The sequence below is a fragment of the Lepisosteus oculatus genome, chromosome 20, assembly GCF_040954835.1.
Source record: "Lepisosteus oculatus isolate fLepOcu1 chromosome 20, fLepOcu1.hap2, whole genome shotgun sequence".
In the NCBI taxonomy this organism is placed as follows: Eukaryota; Metazoa; Chordata; class Actinopteri; order Semionotiformes; family Lepisosteidae; genus Lepisosteus; species Lepisosteus oculatus.
Window position 1 is genome coordinate 17,168,459 of NC_090715.1, and position 16,665 is coordinate 17,185,123.

A 16,665-nucleotide genomic window follows, 5' to 3' on the forward strand; every position below is an offset into this window, starting at 1 on the left:
CCTTTCTAGTTGATTGGATTTTAACAGCTAATTGATCCGAGGGTGTCTAGGAAGGTTGTGCCAAACTCCCACCACCCTGTTTATAAAGTGCCTCCTGTTTCTAGTTTATAATGCACCACCACTTAGTGTCCATCTGTATATTTCTCTTGATGAGGCTTAAGATTGATAGACACTAAATTATCCTAAGCAGTGCAACAGATGGTACAGATAATTATTAAAGTGAATGTTAAATATTTCAATCATAGGAAAGGAAATAATATGGTCTTCTTGAAATTAAACTTTATTTAAAGAGTAAATTAACAATTTACATGTTGGTTAGCAGTGTTTTTGTAAAAATAAGCATACTAAAGACATTTAAGAGTACTCTGTTTTGCAGGTCATCATTTTTATAAAATGACAGATACACCTCAAGTACTCACACTGTAAGAACTCCGTGACAAACAGTGAAACCCAAAACCTTCACAACAATGAAAAGAAAAGCAATTCTTTAAATAGTATACAAGCACTTACATGCAACAATTAAAAAAAATCACTTAAAAAAACAGAGACCATTATACAACAAAAGCAACTATGACACAAAAGCATGGGAATGATCAGATTTTAGGTCCAGGAGTATTTGCGGAGACTCCAGGACCCTTATCTGTAATGAGAAAGTAATTCCGTCCTTTCCGGGTTATAGACGAAAGCAGAGGTGTCACAGGCGCACTTGCAATGCCTGAAATCCAAAGAACAGGAAACAAAATGTACCATAAATGACTACTTATTTACATAATCTTTGAATTTGTTTTATAGAAATTTACCTCTACTTTTAAAATCCATCAGATACCGCCAAAAAAAAAGGTGTTCCATAAAGGTCGCTAGACAGTTTTGTATCCATGAGAGAAAACAGTAACATTCATTTTAGACACCTGAAGGCATGCCACCTTGTGATAATAGAATCATGATAAAGTTTAGAAACCAGGCAAACAAGAGAAAGGGATTTAGCTCATTTGTTTTTAGTAGCTAATTGATCTAAGGATCACATCCAGCAATTCATCGAAAGAAACCAGAGGGTAGTGGCATTAACACAGCTGGGCTGCTCCTTCCAGACTCCCACGGTCCTTTGCATAGAGGAGCGTCTCCTATTCCGGTTACTTCCAATTTGTACATTTCTCTCAAAGGAACCTAACATTAATGTATACAAAAACAATTCTGTGTAGTGCAGCAGACATCAAAGACTTACCTGAAGTCACAGCATATGATAAGGAGTCCAGGAGACTGCTGCTAGAAAACTTGACAACTCCTTTAAATGGTTCTTGCCGGTTACTCAATAGTCCATTTTCAGGATCTTTGAACTTTGTTTCCAACTGTGAGAAAAAGGTGGGATAAAGGCGAGATAAGACCTTCTTTCTCACCTAATGTTTTATTCAGATGTAATCAGTACACTTTTTTTCACATATTCTCTTGATCAAACCACAAGTAAACCAAAACTGGGGATATACTTTAGATGAACATCACAAAAGAAATAACCCATAGTACATGACTGCATATAGCTGGACATTAAAGATAAGGAATTTATAAGTCTGAAGTACTGAAACTGCATCATGCTAAGAGGGACATTTTTTAGAGTAGGACTAAGATACTTTGGAAGGGAAAAAGTTATTTAAAATGTTTGGGGACTCTGTTGTTCAGTAAACAAAAGTCTGCAATACAACATGTTGTCCCAAAAGTAGGTTCACACTAAGGAAGAAAAAGTTTAACTTGCTTATCTTCTACTTATCTAGCCCAAGGACATTCTGGTTGTAATCAGAAATGAAAGGAGGGTAGTGTAAATGAAAACAGCAGAATGTATACAATTTATTCTTACATTGTGTGGTGCCCTGCATCTGGGAATGAGAGGCTTTTGGCAAATATAAGTTTACAACTGAGAGGTTAATCATACAAATGTCATGTTTCTCATTATAGTGCATTTGCATTTCAGCTAAAATATACAATAGTTAATGTAAGTAAGGTAACCTGATCATTCAATTAAATGCACACAAATATGTTTCACAGATTTATAACAATTGACATTTATTGTAGAGTATCTGCCATTATATTTACCTGATGAATTATTTCTGCATTATACTTTCAAACTGTAATTCAATAAATCACACAGCTGCCTACCAACAACCAAGCAAAAAATATTCTCACAAACTTTGATGAAGGACTTTATGAACTAGGCTTACCAGATATCTACTTAGTCTCCAAACATATACTTTATTCATTCTGCTACATTTGACCATTTTCCCAGATTTTCACTTTCTTCATTTTTTTTCTAGTCACCGAGATCAACCTAGACCATTTCCAGGAAGTGTGAAAACCTGTAGGCATTCCAAGAACTATTCTTTTAAAAATGTACATTATATAAACTCCAGGAACATCCAGGTCCTACAGTTTAAGGTTTTTTTTATTTTACAACAGACAACAGTCAAAGATGAACCATTTTTACAAGATTAAAGTACAACAAACCTTATAAACAGCTGTTTGTAGCCTGGGCAAAGGGCCGTCTCCAAATGCTTCAGAAGCTATCTGTAAGGCATCTTCCACTTGTTTTTCATGTTCATTTTGAATATTGGGATCTTCATGTGAAAGAATACAGTTATCTCAAACAACTTCAAGAAGAAACATTTATAAGACTGTTAGAATGGGTGCCCCAATGACAATTAAACAATCATAAGGATAGCAGTTGGTGCAACTTGAAAGTGAAATCAACAGCACTTGAATAAGTTGAATGAGGTATTAATTGACTTATTTTTAACTTGATCAAATGTTTTAAAATTTATTTGACAATGCCATTAGAAACATCTATGGCAAACCCATATTCTAATTAAATGGTTTGTTGATTTTTGAACTTTACACACCTGCAGAGTTAGGGGGGTTTCGGTCCTGTAAGGGCCTTGGGTGGTGTGCCGGAAAAGTCTACAAAATAAATTTCAGATATTTTTTCTCTGCCTTTCAATACAATGTTTTTAAACTACAGAGTTTTCTACTAAGGATCTGCCTACCTGCTTCAACATCAACAGATCTCTCAGTGAAGTGAAGCATCGCCCACTGAGGTGAATGTCCTTGATGGACTCATATTGTGCAGCAAGAACCAAAGCCTGTTGAATACAGAACATTTGACTCTAAACCAGGAAAAGTGAACTTTACGAATAGTAAATGACGTGCTTAACCCCCAAATACATTTCACAAGGGTCCTCGTGCTGGCATAAAAATCTAAGCAATGTTGTAATAAGGCCAAACTGGGAGGTCTGATCAGAAAATTCTTTATTACGATGGCTTTTGGGTGTATTGTAACAGAGTACTGCTGTATACAATACATTTAAGAAGAATATTTTTGAAGCGTAAGAAATAGGTATTATACTTATTAAACTTAAGTCTTCTGAGCTCAGTCCATTTTTCAAAACTGTTCTGACAAAGTTTAAATGGAAAATTGAAGTGAAAGATTCTGAATGGTTCCAATATACTGATTAACATACCGATTCATTAAAGGAAAGCAACACTAACTTCCAAGTGAAAGTGTGGGTCATAATACCATTAAACAATACTGGCATCTTTAACACATTCATAAAGAAAACAGGCAATTAAATAAAGTGATTGTCACACATTACCTCATACAATAAAGGTCTGTGCTTCACACTGACGCCAGACAGAAACACATACGGAGTCTGAAGATAATGCACCACGTATGTTGGTTTAAAATGATTTGGCTTTGTGTAATTGTCACCCCAGGCAATGCGGATCCATACAGCCTCATCGTCATGTTTCTTTATTTTTATGGATACCTACAAGATAAAAGGTGGCTTCAGTGTTTAATGAAAGTCAGTCTGTGCAATATGAATTTCTCAACTACTTCAAATCATATCTTTGTTTGCCAAAATAACACTAACAAGAGACTTCATTTTAAGGATAAAGCTAACCAAATCCATCATACCACGTTTCCTTCACAAAACAGGGAAATTTAAGAACACACCATGGTGCTATGTTTTTATCTGCATGTGTTACAGTCACTATAAGAGTTGAATGCTAATTATAACACAAAACTTCAGCCTAAAAAGATGAGCGATGTTGTTGACTTATCTCAAATAGTACATTACTTCAACCTCTATTAATAACCATGGATTCCAAAGACCTCCCCTTCGTCCTCACTTGAGTAGGATCTGCATTGACAGGGTGATCAGATAAGATCACTTTATTGGCCATATACAATTTTTTGTATTAGGAATTTGTCTTTTCGCATACCCCGGTTGCTCTCCAGGAAACACACAGACAGGGAGAGAAGCTTGGGGTCAGAGCGCAGGGTCAGCCATTTATACGGCACCCCTGGAGCAGCTGGTGAGGATCCGAATAGTGAGGATCTGGATCCCTCCAGATTTTGTCTGCACGTTTTGCTGACAAGGTTCAGCAACTTTTACCTGCTTCATTCACAACCATGAAAATGAAATGTTATTTTTCTAGATACATATGCCATAATCCTCGCTAAAGGATGAAGTCTAGACAGGAGTCAAACAAGGGAGTGTCAGCTTCCCAACTCTAATTTCAATATTTCTGAGTGTCATAGTCCATTTGATGAGTGATCGAATAGCTGTCCAACTTTTTAACCAACGACGACCCCAGTCCAAAACTCAAACCACCCCAGTTTTAGTCATTAAACTCCAGTATGCTTATGATGCTGCAATACATGTCTTAATAGAAATAGATCTCATATCTTTCGCTGTTATTAACAAAAAAAAACTAGAATTTCCTGAAATTCACATCAACATCAGTATTAATTCCTAAGCAGCACCACAAGGTATGATACGGTAAAGGAAAATTGGAAGAATGCAACTTCAGCATCAAAGAGACAGTGGCCCTTATCCGAACCCGATGATGGAAGAACTGGGAAGGAGCTCGGAACTTAAAGAGCCAAAGATGTCAGAATGCAGAAGCAAAGCGAGAGCACTGACTAGAGCACTGTAGTAGGACTATGGAGAAAACTACCAAGACAACACATGTTTAACCTGCCTAAGACCTGCCTAAGAGCATGCAGATCCCGTACTGGGCTTATGAGGAAACTATGTTCTCATGGACGACGATCATCTGTGACCATGTGGGAAAATCAGGATACATTTGGTTCAAATTCAAATGACTTGATAATTACATGATTGATGAGTTCTTTAAGGTGGGTTTTGAACTGCTGCCTGAATTCAATCAAACCTGAAGACAACACTTCATCTGTGGAAATAAAAAAAAAAACAATGCACAGAGAATTACTATATCAGCAACACAATGCAAAAGTCTTAAGCATTAAAATCACACTTACCCTGGTGTAATACTGAGTCCGTGATACTACGTTTCTTTCAGTTTCACAAAACTTCACGAAAATAAGATACCCCACTTACAGATAAAACCTGAAATATTTAAATGATGTTAAGAATATTGATTTATCCCAAATTTTCTGGAAATACCCATCAAATGTAGTTAGCTGAATTCTGAAACAGGGAATGCTGTCTTTTACACCACAATAAATAAACCGCAATTAAAACAGTTTTGCTATAAATTAATCTGGTCATAGATCGTCACCGATAGAAAACAGAAGAATTCTGAAGGCCAATACAGTTGATCACACATTACCCTCTATTAGTGGGTAATAAACCAGCGGTTAGTATGTTTTTAAAGTATTGTGGCGAGAACAAGCTACCTTCTGTAAAATAAATAACTAGGGTTTGGTATATGGTTTAGGCTAAGGTCGGGATTAGGGTTCTGATACAACTTGCAATTCATCTGTATAAAAATGTGATTATTATCCCACCAATATCACTCTGATGCATTACAATCATGAAATATTTAGCATTTGCAGCCTTGATTCTGATGTGTTACGAAACTGTCTCAGACCAAGTATTAAAATAATGTTATTTATGATATCACTTTACCTTTAGGGTCACACAGCTGATAGACCTGCCAGTTCCCCTGATCAGGATATTCAATGCGGTCTGTAAAATTTAAGATATAAATTAAAAATAAGAGTTATTACAATTTGAGTAATGAGTGCTTTACAAGAAACTCAAGATATTTACTCTAGCATGTGCAACAAAGTACATGACAGTGGGAACACATATAAGTGAGGAAAAGAGAGAAAAATGCATATTAAATTGACTTAATGAAATCAAAAGTAAATTACACACCAAAAGCTTTAGTAAAAAGATGGGTCTTGCAATGAGTTGACATTTGCAATCTTAAATGGATTTGGGAAGGAAGATTCATATAGAGTCTCTTGATTATACACCATTTATGAGCCAGTTGCATTTACTGCAGCCCATTATTTCACAGATCAGGTTAGCTGTCAATATGAAACTGAGTGCACTTGGACAAGTCCCTGTCAACACAGTATGTGTGATGTCAACTTAAGGTTTCTACCTTATTGTGCCAATAGTGCTTAGATTAGACACATCTCCATGGCAGGTAGGGTCCTGTCATAAATAATTTTGTTGTTAAGCAGGAATGTAGAAAAATGCATATACATTTGTATTGGATTTGTGCTATTTTTAACGTTTTCACTACATATGGATCCTTGTCAAGTGTCCAACAAAATTTGATCCTGCAAAAATAGATCTTGTAGCCTCTCTCTACACGTGCATTACCTGCGCTACAGTGTCTTATAATAACTGATTAAAGCGTTTCAGTATATTCAAGAGGACATGGCACGAATCTGCTCTGATTTCCTGGAAAATAGTTCTACACCTTTAAACGTGAAGAGCTCAGGAAAAGGTGTTTATCTTTCAAAGATCATGTATCGTCAGTGTAATGATGGTTTCCATTCAACAGTCAAGTTTATGCTTAAAAGGTTTGAGCAACGCTGATCAAAACGTACTTACAAATCAAATCCAGTTCTGTCACATGTTTCATCGTCATGCCATTTTCCTGGGGAAAAAAAAAACGAACGGACTTAAATCATCATGCTACTCGAGAAGATGGACTAGAAATAAAACGTGACGCAGGCGCATTTACCTGGCAAAGAGCAATGACGTTCTCCCACAGCTGCTGTCGAGACTGAGCGAAGTTGAGAGACTGCAGCTGCCTTCTCGATAGGTGGTCCCACTTGGTCAGCACAGCCTGCACTCTGGACGCGGGTATCCTCTGCAGAACCCGTCTCAGCAGTTTCCACACCGAATCATCCATCTCAGATCAAGTGGGGGAAAAACTTCATTACCGATAAAGAAAATAAGAATTACTCGAAATTCGTGGTGTTTTGGTGAAAGCGTTAAAGTGACAATAAAACGATGGCTGATCACTTTTTGATTTTATTACGACTTCGTGTAATATTTTTACATAATATATATATTAGCTTAACGCTTTAAATGTGGCTTTTGAATCGCCGATAGTAGTCTGAATTTCATGTTCATAAGAAACGCTGTTTTGCCAGTGGGTCCGGCATAAACCAAAAATAGAACAATACAGAAATGTTTTTCAGTCGACATTAGAAATATATTAATTAGGCCCGCAGACGTTTCGCTAGTACCGGGTACAGTACGTGTAATAACTATTATTATTCGATGCATTCCAGAAATACAAGCGTTACATAGAAAATATCGTTTTATTTGTTCTTTCATAACAATAACCACATTTCTTTTATTTAAAGAAAGAAACTCCCTACCTTAAATCAAAACTGCCGCCAAACAAGCATCAGCTGCTTAACAACCCACTTCCTTCCGGTGAGGCCGAGCAGTGCATCCTGGGATATGTAGTCCCTGACCCTCCGAAAATTGTGATTTGGCTTATTTCCTTATTCCTTTTTTTATTCCATATTTCCTTTTATATTGTTATGCTTTATTCTTTATGCCGTTCTTTGTCATCTACAGCTCCGTATGCAAGCACACAAAATTACAGAAATACATTAAAGAAGGAACGGGACACAGTAGGTGATCCATAATATTTACCCTTGATTTTCTGCTATGTGCTCATTTCTGACTCCCACTGCTGGGAAGGAGGACTTACTGAACTCTGCAGAGAGAGGGCTGTGATCTTCTGGGTTTGGGGTTCTGCGCTTGACACTTACTAACAACGGTTTATGTATAGAAATGAGAAAAGCTTAATAATACACTACAAAATCTCTGAGTCTGTTTTGGTTATTGTGGCATTAAAACGTTTAATTGTGATATCATTTAACATTTCAAAGAACATTTTAAATAGATTCTTCTTCTTTGTCAGCAACATTCACTCTGATCGCGGAATATATTTTGAAAAGTCATTTTATAGTAATTTCACATTGCTCCTCAGATATCCATCAGAACTGAATACAATAAAACTGCTGTGCACAACTCTGGAGATCGACCTACAAAGCGTGGTTTTCATTGGTCTTTGTGAAACGGAAGTGGTCGTTTGAATGGCTTGTCGGATTGTCACTAACCTCGAGTTTCCTTGTTCTTTTTTTCGAAGCGAGTTACACAAGGTTGAACGTAAGTTGCTGTGTGCTTCTATAATGCGACGTAAAATAAACATGTAAACAAACCGCTTTTTACAATAAAGACGCAACAATTAGTTACGGCTCCTTAAATATCACCCATTTCATATTACGATGCATGGGGTCCTTGTTATGTTACACGTTATTGCGGGGCAGCAAATTAGTACAGTCGTCCTTTACCGGTCAATAACAATCTCCTTCTGAAGTGTTTACATGGCGGTGTATTGTTTATAAGTGTGAGTTATATACTTGGTAATATTGAATGTCCAGTATGCACATGTACGGGTAATTGCTTCCAAAGATTGGTTTTATTTGCGTTACCAAAATAAATGCTCAGATGCATCACATAATACATCCGTTTCGAAATATTTCTTTCAGGTGCTGCGAGGTAGGCTGTTGCCTTAAGGTAAATAAATCGCAGGACGAGTATAGGAGAGGGACATTTCATTTCATCAAGACCTTAATTTGTAAGTTGAACTCGCAGCTTATCTGAAACAGTCACGGCTGATTTGAGTAATAGTGTGTAATTAATTCAAACGTAATCAAATGATTATTCTAATTGATTTAGATTCTGTTATTGGTCATAGCCTTTATATGAACAAGGAAGGGTATATTTCATGCCGAAAAGAAACAATGTTTCGGCTTTGGAGCCTTCTTTGGGCCAGAAGGCTCCACAGCCGAAAAAATGTTTTTCTTCTCTTTTCTGCAGGGAAAAAAACTATTGTTCGTGTGCTGACACAGCTGCCTACTTGAACTACTGTAGTCTTTGTATGAAGTGCTTTGTAAATATATTCAGACCCTTGCACAGTTTTCACATTTTGTTGCTTTAAAGCTTACAGTCATGATGCCTTTGATTGTAGCACTTGATACATATATACACAACCTACTCAATTCAAACAAAGAAGTTAATACAGTAGGTAATGGAAAATCGTAAAAATTCCAGTCCTGCGCTGTGGCATGACCAAATTAATTTACATCCAGATTAGTGCTTTAAGGAGCTACACAATTAGTTCTGAGGCCTCTATGTACATTAATAGTGGTCACTAATGGTACAGTTTTTGGAGCAAGATTTGATTTAATGCTTTTGAAGGTAGTTCTAAAAATTATTAATGATATTAGTGGGAAAATTGTTTTAGGTTTTGAGTAGCACTGCCTCTTATGGACTGTGAAAATCAAAATGATATGTGTGAATAATACTAATGTAGGCTGAAAGATATATACAGTACCCAAACTAGATATATAGTTCACAGTGTATATATATATAACAGTAATACAACTTTGAGGATGAATTTAGTTTCAGTCATGAGAAGAAAATAGCCACTGATGTGCAAACAAACTGTGGGTCTGGTTTTTGTCTTTTGAGGAGGAGTTGGTTTCTATGAATTTCTCTAGTACAATAACAAAAAACAAATGACCCACTATCAAGTCTTACTTTTTATAATTACAATTATTGTTATCATGCTGTGTTGGTGATGATACTTATTTATACTTTATATACAGAAAATGCCCCTTGGGGTTTTGAATTAGGGCACTCATTGACCTGTGGAGTAAAAGGTTCATCAGGCGACTGACAAAAACTAGTGAAGAGCAGCTTTGTCTGTGCATTGTAGTGGTTTTTCAGTACTGCTGACAGTTATTCATAAAACACACACATGTGGACAAAGTCATGCTTACCAGGGGCCAATTTTGAAACTGCTTCATCACATCGTCACTACAGGAAATTGCTCTCTTTTCAGTTCATCGTTAGTATTTCAGTTTTTTTTTAAGTTGCCTCTTTATAAATTCTTCACATTCCTTTAGTGAAAAAGGTTTAAGATGTACATGTTCTAGATCTTTCCTGCAGTAATAACTTTGCCATGTAAAGTGGTGTGTGACATTTTTATTGAATTTTTTATTTAACAAGACAATTAAAATCAAAGTTATTGAGAAGAAATTCCTTTGCAACAATGTCCTGCCCTGGAGTATACTCATTTATTCAACAGGACATTTACTGAATCGATCTGAGTGGACTGTTTTGCTCAGGGGTACCACATCATTATCCCTTTATGGATTGAACCCAAAACCTTCTGGCCTGGAGTCCTAAGCGCTACTCCGTGCTGCTGCCTTGTGTTTACAGTGATCGACAGCTCTATTTGTGCATTGTTTGAAAGCATGCTCTTCGATGCAGGTATTGGTTAATCTTGTGTGAAATCGACCTGGTTCTGACATGACCATTTTATTTTTTTCGGTGTTCGGTGGTCATAATTACTCTGTGAAGAAAGAATTTCTGGCAAAATTTCAGATTACTATCTAAAATATTTTTGTGCTACAGTCCTTAAAAGTGCTTCTTTTGTTGCATTTTCTTTACCTACCCAGGCGTCTCTGAAGCCATTGCAACTTCTGATCTAGACATGCTACAGATATAATCTGGGTGTTCAAAGACACTTCTTAAATTCATGTTCAAGAATGGAAATGTTTTTTAATAGTTTATTTGGGATCATGTGCTATTTTTTTGTATTTCCTTAAATGACACTCCTCACCTTCTCATATAATTTGTCATAGTCCTGAAACTATCAGAGGTTCCAATTGGTCATTTTCTGTAGAATGTCATATCAAAGGAAACCTTAATGGTCTTTTTGAAAGATTTGTATTTTATGAAAGAATTAAAGATGATTAAACATCAATTCCTAAAAAACGTTACAAACATCAGCACTTTAAATGTGTCAAATTGTCCCATCAAAAGATAGTTTTATGTTCTTAAATTCCGAAATTGTCATGCCAGAATCAAGCTGAATTTACATTAAATGACCCTGTTATAGATCTACTGAAAGCCTCGAAAGAGTTGAAACCTGCTCTGATTTTCAGTACAGTGTACTTTCAGTATTATCAGTACAGTGACTTAGATTGCCATTGAATTGATATAACTGGAGTTATAAACAAAAAAGAGTTATGAGTGCAGAAGATTTATTCTCATTTACTGAAAACCCGTTCATCACTAAATCACAAGTTTGAAAAAAAGATAATTTTATTTAAGAGTCAAACAGTTGCTTTCAATGGTAATAGATGAAAAACCATCTTGCACAGAAGATAAAGACTGCATGGTGTTGGTACATTCAACATGCACAAATCATTTGTGAACTCTTGCCTTACACACTGATTTGTTTCATTTTAGCATTTGGCAACTGTTTTGAAGAAACCTCTTCTTTGTCGGAATTCCTTGTTACTTTTGACCAATGCAGAGAAGTACTTGAGATGTGAACTGGAATATTCTAAAATTGGTTATTCTCCATATGACTTCTGACAATGGAATGAGCTGGGGTGGAGCTAGTATCCTTTAGTCCAGCCCTACTATGATATCAGTACATTGTTGTCTGATTTCTCAGGCATTTGTCTAGCTGTACAACTATGTAACTGACAAAACATATAAACAGTACAACTAAACATGACATGACATAATGGACACCTACTCATTCATATCTCACACACTCACAGGAATCCACATATCTATATCAGAACGCTGTACATTTACCATAATTCTAAAATAATTTACAATTGCTGTAAGTAATTGCCATATAGTTATATAGTTATATGCTACCCCTGCATGTCTGCACATTATCCACTGATAGCACTTGCCCATTAACTGTTGCTTTACTTACTTTACTTTATTGAATGTAAGCAGTGTGAAAACTCTGCTCAAGTGGCTACCCAACTTTCTTAGATAGTAATCTTATATCTTATAATACAAGAAAAAAATAAATACTCTACAGCCAAGAAACTTGATGCTTGTATGCTTTACTAATATGTAAATATGTTTTTTGGTTAAAATGTCACTACAATGTGTGCACAAAGGAAGGACATGTTTTTTTCTCCGTATTACTACTGGGCAGATAAAACCTTAACTCGGGATGCATCCAGACCTGTCTCCTCACTTGCACACAGATGAATGCAACGCTCTGATCGCACAGCTCAAACAGTGTCATATGGAGGTAAGACACTCATCTTTTCTATGATAAAAATGATACTGAATATAGAATGTGGTATTATTATTATGTTTATTATTTTCAGCCTTTGTACTGATGGGGCTTTCTGTGATTTATAGAGTACAATGTTCATCAGGTAATGGGCAACAGCTGCAGTTTTGTGTTCAGCTGTGCCACCAGAGGGAGTCTTTTTTTGGCACTGGGAAACTACATATGTACAGTATAGCAACTGTAGTACGTCATGTGTCTGTTGCTCGCGTTTCATAATGTGAATTTGTTGAATCAAAGCCAGATCTGTTTCCAAGTTAAAAACATTGAAACTGCTAATTATAAAGTAAGGTGAGCTTTTACACTTCATATTAGAGCTGCTGACTGTTTTGCCTGCTCATTCCCTCAGGCAGTGTTTACAGGTGACTTTGGTGACTGATTCCAGAGCCCATTTACGTCAGCCCCACAATTTACTGACACCGACACCACGTTCAGCAGTTTTTGAATAGAACCTTTGAGAATGTCCTTTTAAACACAAAATAGTTGTTGGTAGAAAACAAGAATCACTACTAATTATTACAGTTAATAATGTCAAAAACACAAGGCCAGTCTTGCTACATTGGGATCTATTGAAGACAATGATAACTGTGTTTTAAAGGCATTGTAACTTGTAAATATGGAACATTTGGAAAGTCGTATGACATGAAAAACACTTTTCCGGTAACCATTGTGTTGGTACTGCTACTAATAGTTGTTCTGCATTTGAAATTTACACTCCATGAGTTGGTTTTCAGTGAATGAAGCCTCCCACTTTTCTTACTGAAAAGTACAATAAATGTGCTCTGTGGCTGTGTGCTACATGCAAAATAATTTTAAAATGTGACTTCACACACTAGTGCTGACAGGTAATAATGATATTGGTCTTAATGCTCCTTAAAAATAAAACTCAGTATTGCTTTGTGATCAATCTTTTTTCAGTAGATGCATTTTTCCTTCTTGCTGGAAGTGGCTATTCAGAGTACACCTGACAATTAACTTATGTCACAAATCCTCGTGTTAAGGAACTGAAACAGAGACAGTTATAGGCAATTGTACTCTGTGTTCTGTATATTTGCATGCTGCAGGTAGGTTGTATTTCCTTTTACACTTTAAGAGTTTTTTAATGTAATGTACATTATCCAAAACTATTTTTTGTTATAAACAACAACACAAACAGCAACATAATCTTAGTTCTGGTATGAAATATTCTACTATAAAATATTTGGCATATGGGGCAAGAAATTTGAATATTTTTGACTGGCTTTCAGGATGCAGCTATTTGTATTCAGGACAGTCTGCAAACATGTACACTGAAAAGTGACGCGCCAGGCCACGTGCAGACAGGTCTGTTTCCTGGATACAGCTGCAGGCTGGTGTGCAGAAGTCATGACTTGTGGGGGACGAACCTGAAGCCTCATCTAACTGAAATAAATCATTAACGGCCAATTCTCTGTAGCTCTGTAAAGCCCCTTACTATACACAGGATCACAGGACTTCAGATGTGGGCCAGCTGTTTTGTGCAATCATGACTTGTTGTGGTTTTTCATAAGAAGACATAATAAATGACTACTTAGTTTCTTAGCTTTCTTAATATTTCTTGACATTATTAAGCCAATAGGTTTCGAATTATTGTTACTTGGAAATCAACTTCTTTCTTCTTGACTTTTATTGTCAGCCCATTAAATCCAGAGTTACTATGTATTTTCAGATGCATGTGTGCATGCATAATATACTGAACATCAAAGTTTATCCAAGCCAATATTTCAAGTTTTTAAAGTTTTTGTGACTTTTTTCTCTTTTCATGAAAATAAAAACATGAATACAGTCCTTTGGTATCTGTACTGAAATTCAAGATGATGGTTTATTTTGGGTGAATCTCTATTTTAGCAGACCCTACTAAATAAAACTGGAAAAAATCCTAACTAAATCATTACTAAACACACAATTTTGTGTCTTATTTTCATTCTCAGCACAGTGTTCTCAAATTTTTTGGCACCTGTAATGACTTGGATCGAGCAATGCGCCACTGTTTGAAGAAGGAGGTGAGGATAGACCTTGTGGTGTATTTACACGGTTACTATATTTTAGGTTTGAGCGACTAACACCGTTTCTTTCTGACCTCTACATGTGATCTAATAAAGGGATGATATGGCATTTCCCGAAGACAAAATTTAAAAAATTGCATGCAGAGTTCCCCTATATATTTATCATGAGATACACAACAGAGATGATTTTGGGGAAATTTGACTTTTGACTCTTAATAAAATTATAAAAATCTAATTTTGTATTGTAAATCATAATGATCATTATGAAGGCTCATGAGGATAATGATTTGCCATCTGCAGGTGTATTCCAGTAATGCCGCTACAAAGGACGTTTATGAGCACATGTGGAATGCCGAATGTGTAAAGGAGTGTGTGGCAGGCCGGGAGGAGTGAAGAAAGGGGTCACTGTCTCTGTTTAGGACTAGAGGTCATTAAAGCCTCTAGTGGTTTATGTATACAGCTTCACATATGGCATATTAATTGATAAATTAAGTAATTAGTGAAGGACTGCGAGCCACATATTCACCTGGGGTAGATTTGGACACGTTTGGTCTATAAAGAGACACACAGTGGTAGCTGACGTTGGGTTAGTCTAGAGCAGGTCTTTGTCGTGTGTGACAGTGAAGTATTTTGTGAAAATAAAGTCACCTTGCCCAGGATCATTATGGTTCCTCTTGATTTCTGTGTAGAGGTAGGCCTGCCACAAAGCGTTTGAAGTGGATTCCTAATTTCTCCATTGAGTCTTCTTCACATATGTTCAATACAAAACAAGAAAAAACATTTTGTGTTGGAAACTGTGACACACTATTCTCTCTGTGCTAGCTGCTCTCTCAGTTCTTAACACCTTTCTTCCAGTACGAAGAGAAAAGAGCCAAGAGCAGAGGGCATGCAGATGAGATGCGTCAGAAACTGAGCCACCCTCCCAAACCAGCTCAGAACTGAGCTGTGGTGTCGTCTCGCTCCGATGGCAGAGCGTGAACTGTGGCCACAGCTGAGCGAGACACTTGATGCACAGTGGAGGAGATGGAGCACCGGGCCGTTCATCACTTGAGCTGCATTCATAGGGAGCCACCCGGATACAGGGTTTGTTTTTTGCTTGAGCATTTGAAAGTAATTTAAAAATAATGGACAATGTCTGGAAGGAGAGCAAAGAGCAGGCGTCTGACCTGGACCCAGTGGAGCCTCTGTAACATCAAGAATGTGCCAATATGTTTTTCTTAAAACAGTGTATTCTGAGCACATGCTTTATGTCTGAGAGTGGTTTAGATTCATATTTCATTTCCGTCTTGTTTGATTTATTTATAATAAAATGATATATAAAGCTATAAAATCCGTTTTTCTTTTCTGAATGTGGCGGTAAGGAAAAGTGATTTTTAAACAAATCTTACATTATGTGTGTGAGATTAATCCACTGTTCTGTATGGTTAAATATTACCAGCTTCAGTGTCTTTCAATATAGGCTTTACAGTAACATCTGCCCATTAAAATTGTAATGTTACTTTAGTAATACTTATTATGCCTGTCAAATGTCATATTTAATTTTGTATTTATTTTTATTTAATATATAATTTTGGAGTACATCAGATATTACCCTGTAAATCTGGATTTCACAGTTAGGAACTTTGAAGAAACCCAAATAATCATATAGTTCAGTAAAAACAAATAGAAGCAAAAATCAATCATTCTAGGAGGACATTCTTTTACAGTTGTGAAAATGAGAGACCCTCACAGCTCTTAAAATTATATTGGGCTTCAAGAGATCCTATATTATTTTTTAAACGTGTTACAGTATTGACTGTAAATATTGAATAACCACTTTAATCTGCTTAATTTGACAGATTATTTTTTTAGTGTTCAGTTCCCTGAGATAGACTGCCTCAATAATTTTGGTTAAGAAGGTTAAGAATCCTTGTTTTTGTGGCTTAACAAAATAGACAGTAAGAAGCCTTTCTTCCATTACTGATAACAATGTGTTTTTGTCTTAACTACAATGCGCTTCAGCACTCAGTTGTCATTTAGTTCTTTTGTGATTATTTCATGATTTTATGAGTTTTCTTAACTCTCTCAAAAAGATTAATTGAAAATGAACCCCATATGTCCCTCCACATTTTGCATAATACAGTTGTTAGTCTTGGAAACAGAATGCAGGATTGCAGTCAGCCTCTCTGCTGCC

General features: G+C 36.3%; 2 protein-coding genes across 5 annotated transcripts; one reads left to right on the top strand and one right to left on the bottom strand.

Moving 5' to 3' along the window:
- Window positions 1-262: 262 nt before the first annotated feature.
- Window positions 263-8,495, bottom strand: cenpn (centromere protein N). 2 transcript variants are annotated; one of them, XM_015368191.2, is made up of 12 exons: window positions 8,408-8,495; window positions 7,655-7,853; window positions 7,009-7,201; window positions 6,876-6,921; window positions 5,934-5,993; window positions 5,162-5,235; window positions 3,633-3,806; window positions 3,027-3,122; window positions 2,883-2,940; window positions 2,491-2,600; window positions 1,223-1,346; window positions 263-715 (listed from the first exon to the last, which is right to left on the bottom strand). In XM_015368191.2, exons 3-12 carry the CDS (start codon window positions 7,177-7,179, stop codon window positions 594-596), a joined length of 1,035 nt encoding a protein of 344 aa, XP_015223677.1. In that variant the 5' UTR covers window positions 7,180-7,201; window positions 7,655-7,853; window positions 8,408-8,495; the 3' UTR covers window positions 263-593. The 2 variants fall into 2 exon arrangements, with proteins under 2 accessions (XP_015223677.1, XP_069037234.1); XM_069181133.1 differs by lacking the exon at window positions 8,408-8,495 and having other exon boundaries at window positions 7,009-7,179; window positions 7,655-7,746.
- cmc2 (C-x(9)-C motif containing 2) lies at window positions 8,359-15,822 on the top strand. 3 transcript variants are annotated; one of them, XM_069181134.1, is made up of 6 exons: window positions 8,359-8,456; window positions 8,840-8,928; window positions 11,613-11,767; window positions 12,356-12,426; window positions 14,418-14,489; window positions 15,348-15,822. In XM_069181134.1, exons 3-6 carry the CDS (start codon window positions 11,731-11,733, stop codon window positions 15,432-15,434), a joined length of 267 nt encoding a protein of 88 aa, XP_069037235.1. In that variant the 5' UTR covers window positions 8,359-8,456; window positions 8,840-8,928; window positions 11,613-11,730; the 3' UTR covers window positions 15,435-15,822. The 3 variants fall into 3 exon arrangements, with proteins under 3 accessions (XP_069037235.1, XP_015223678.1, XP_006641288.1); XM_015368192.2 differs by lacking the exon at window positions 11,613-11,767 and having other exon boundaries at window positions 8,360-8,456; window positions 12,328-12,426; XM_006641225.3 differs by lacking the exons at window positions 8,840-8,928; window positions 11,613-11,767 and having other exon boundaries at window positions 8,362-8,456; window positions 12,328-12,426.
- Window positions 15,823-16,665: the final 843 nt, after the last annotated feature.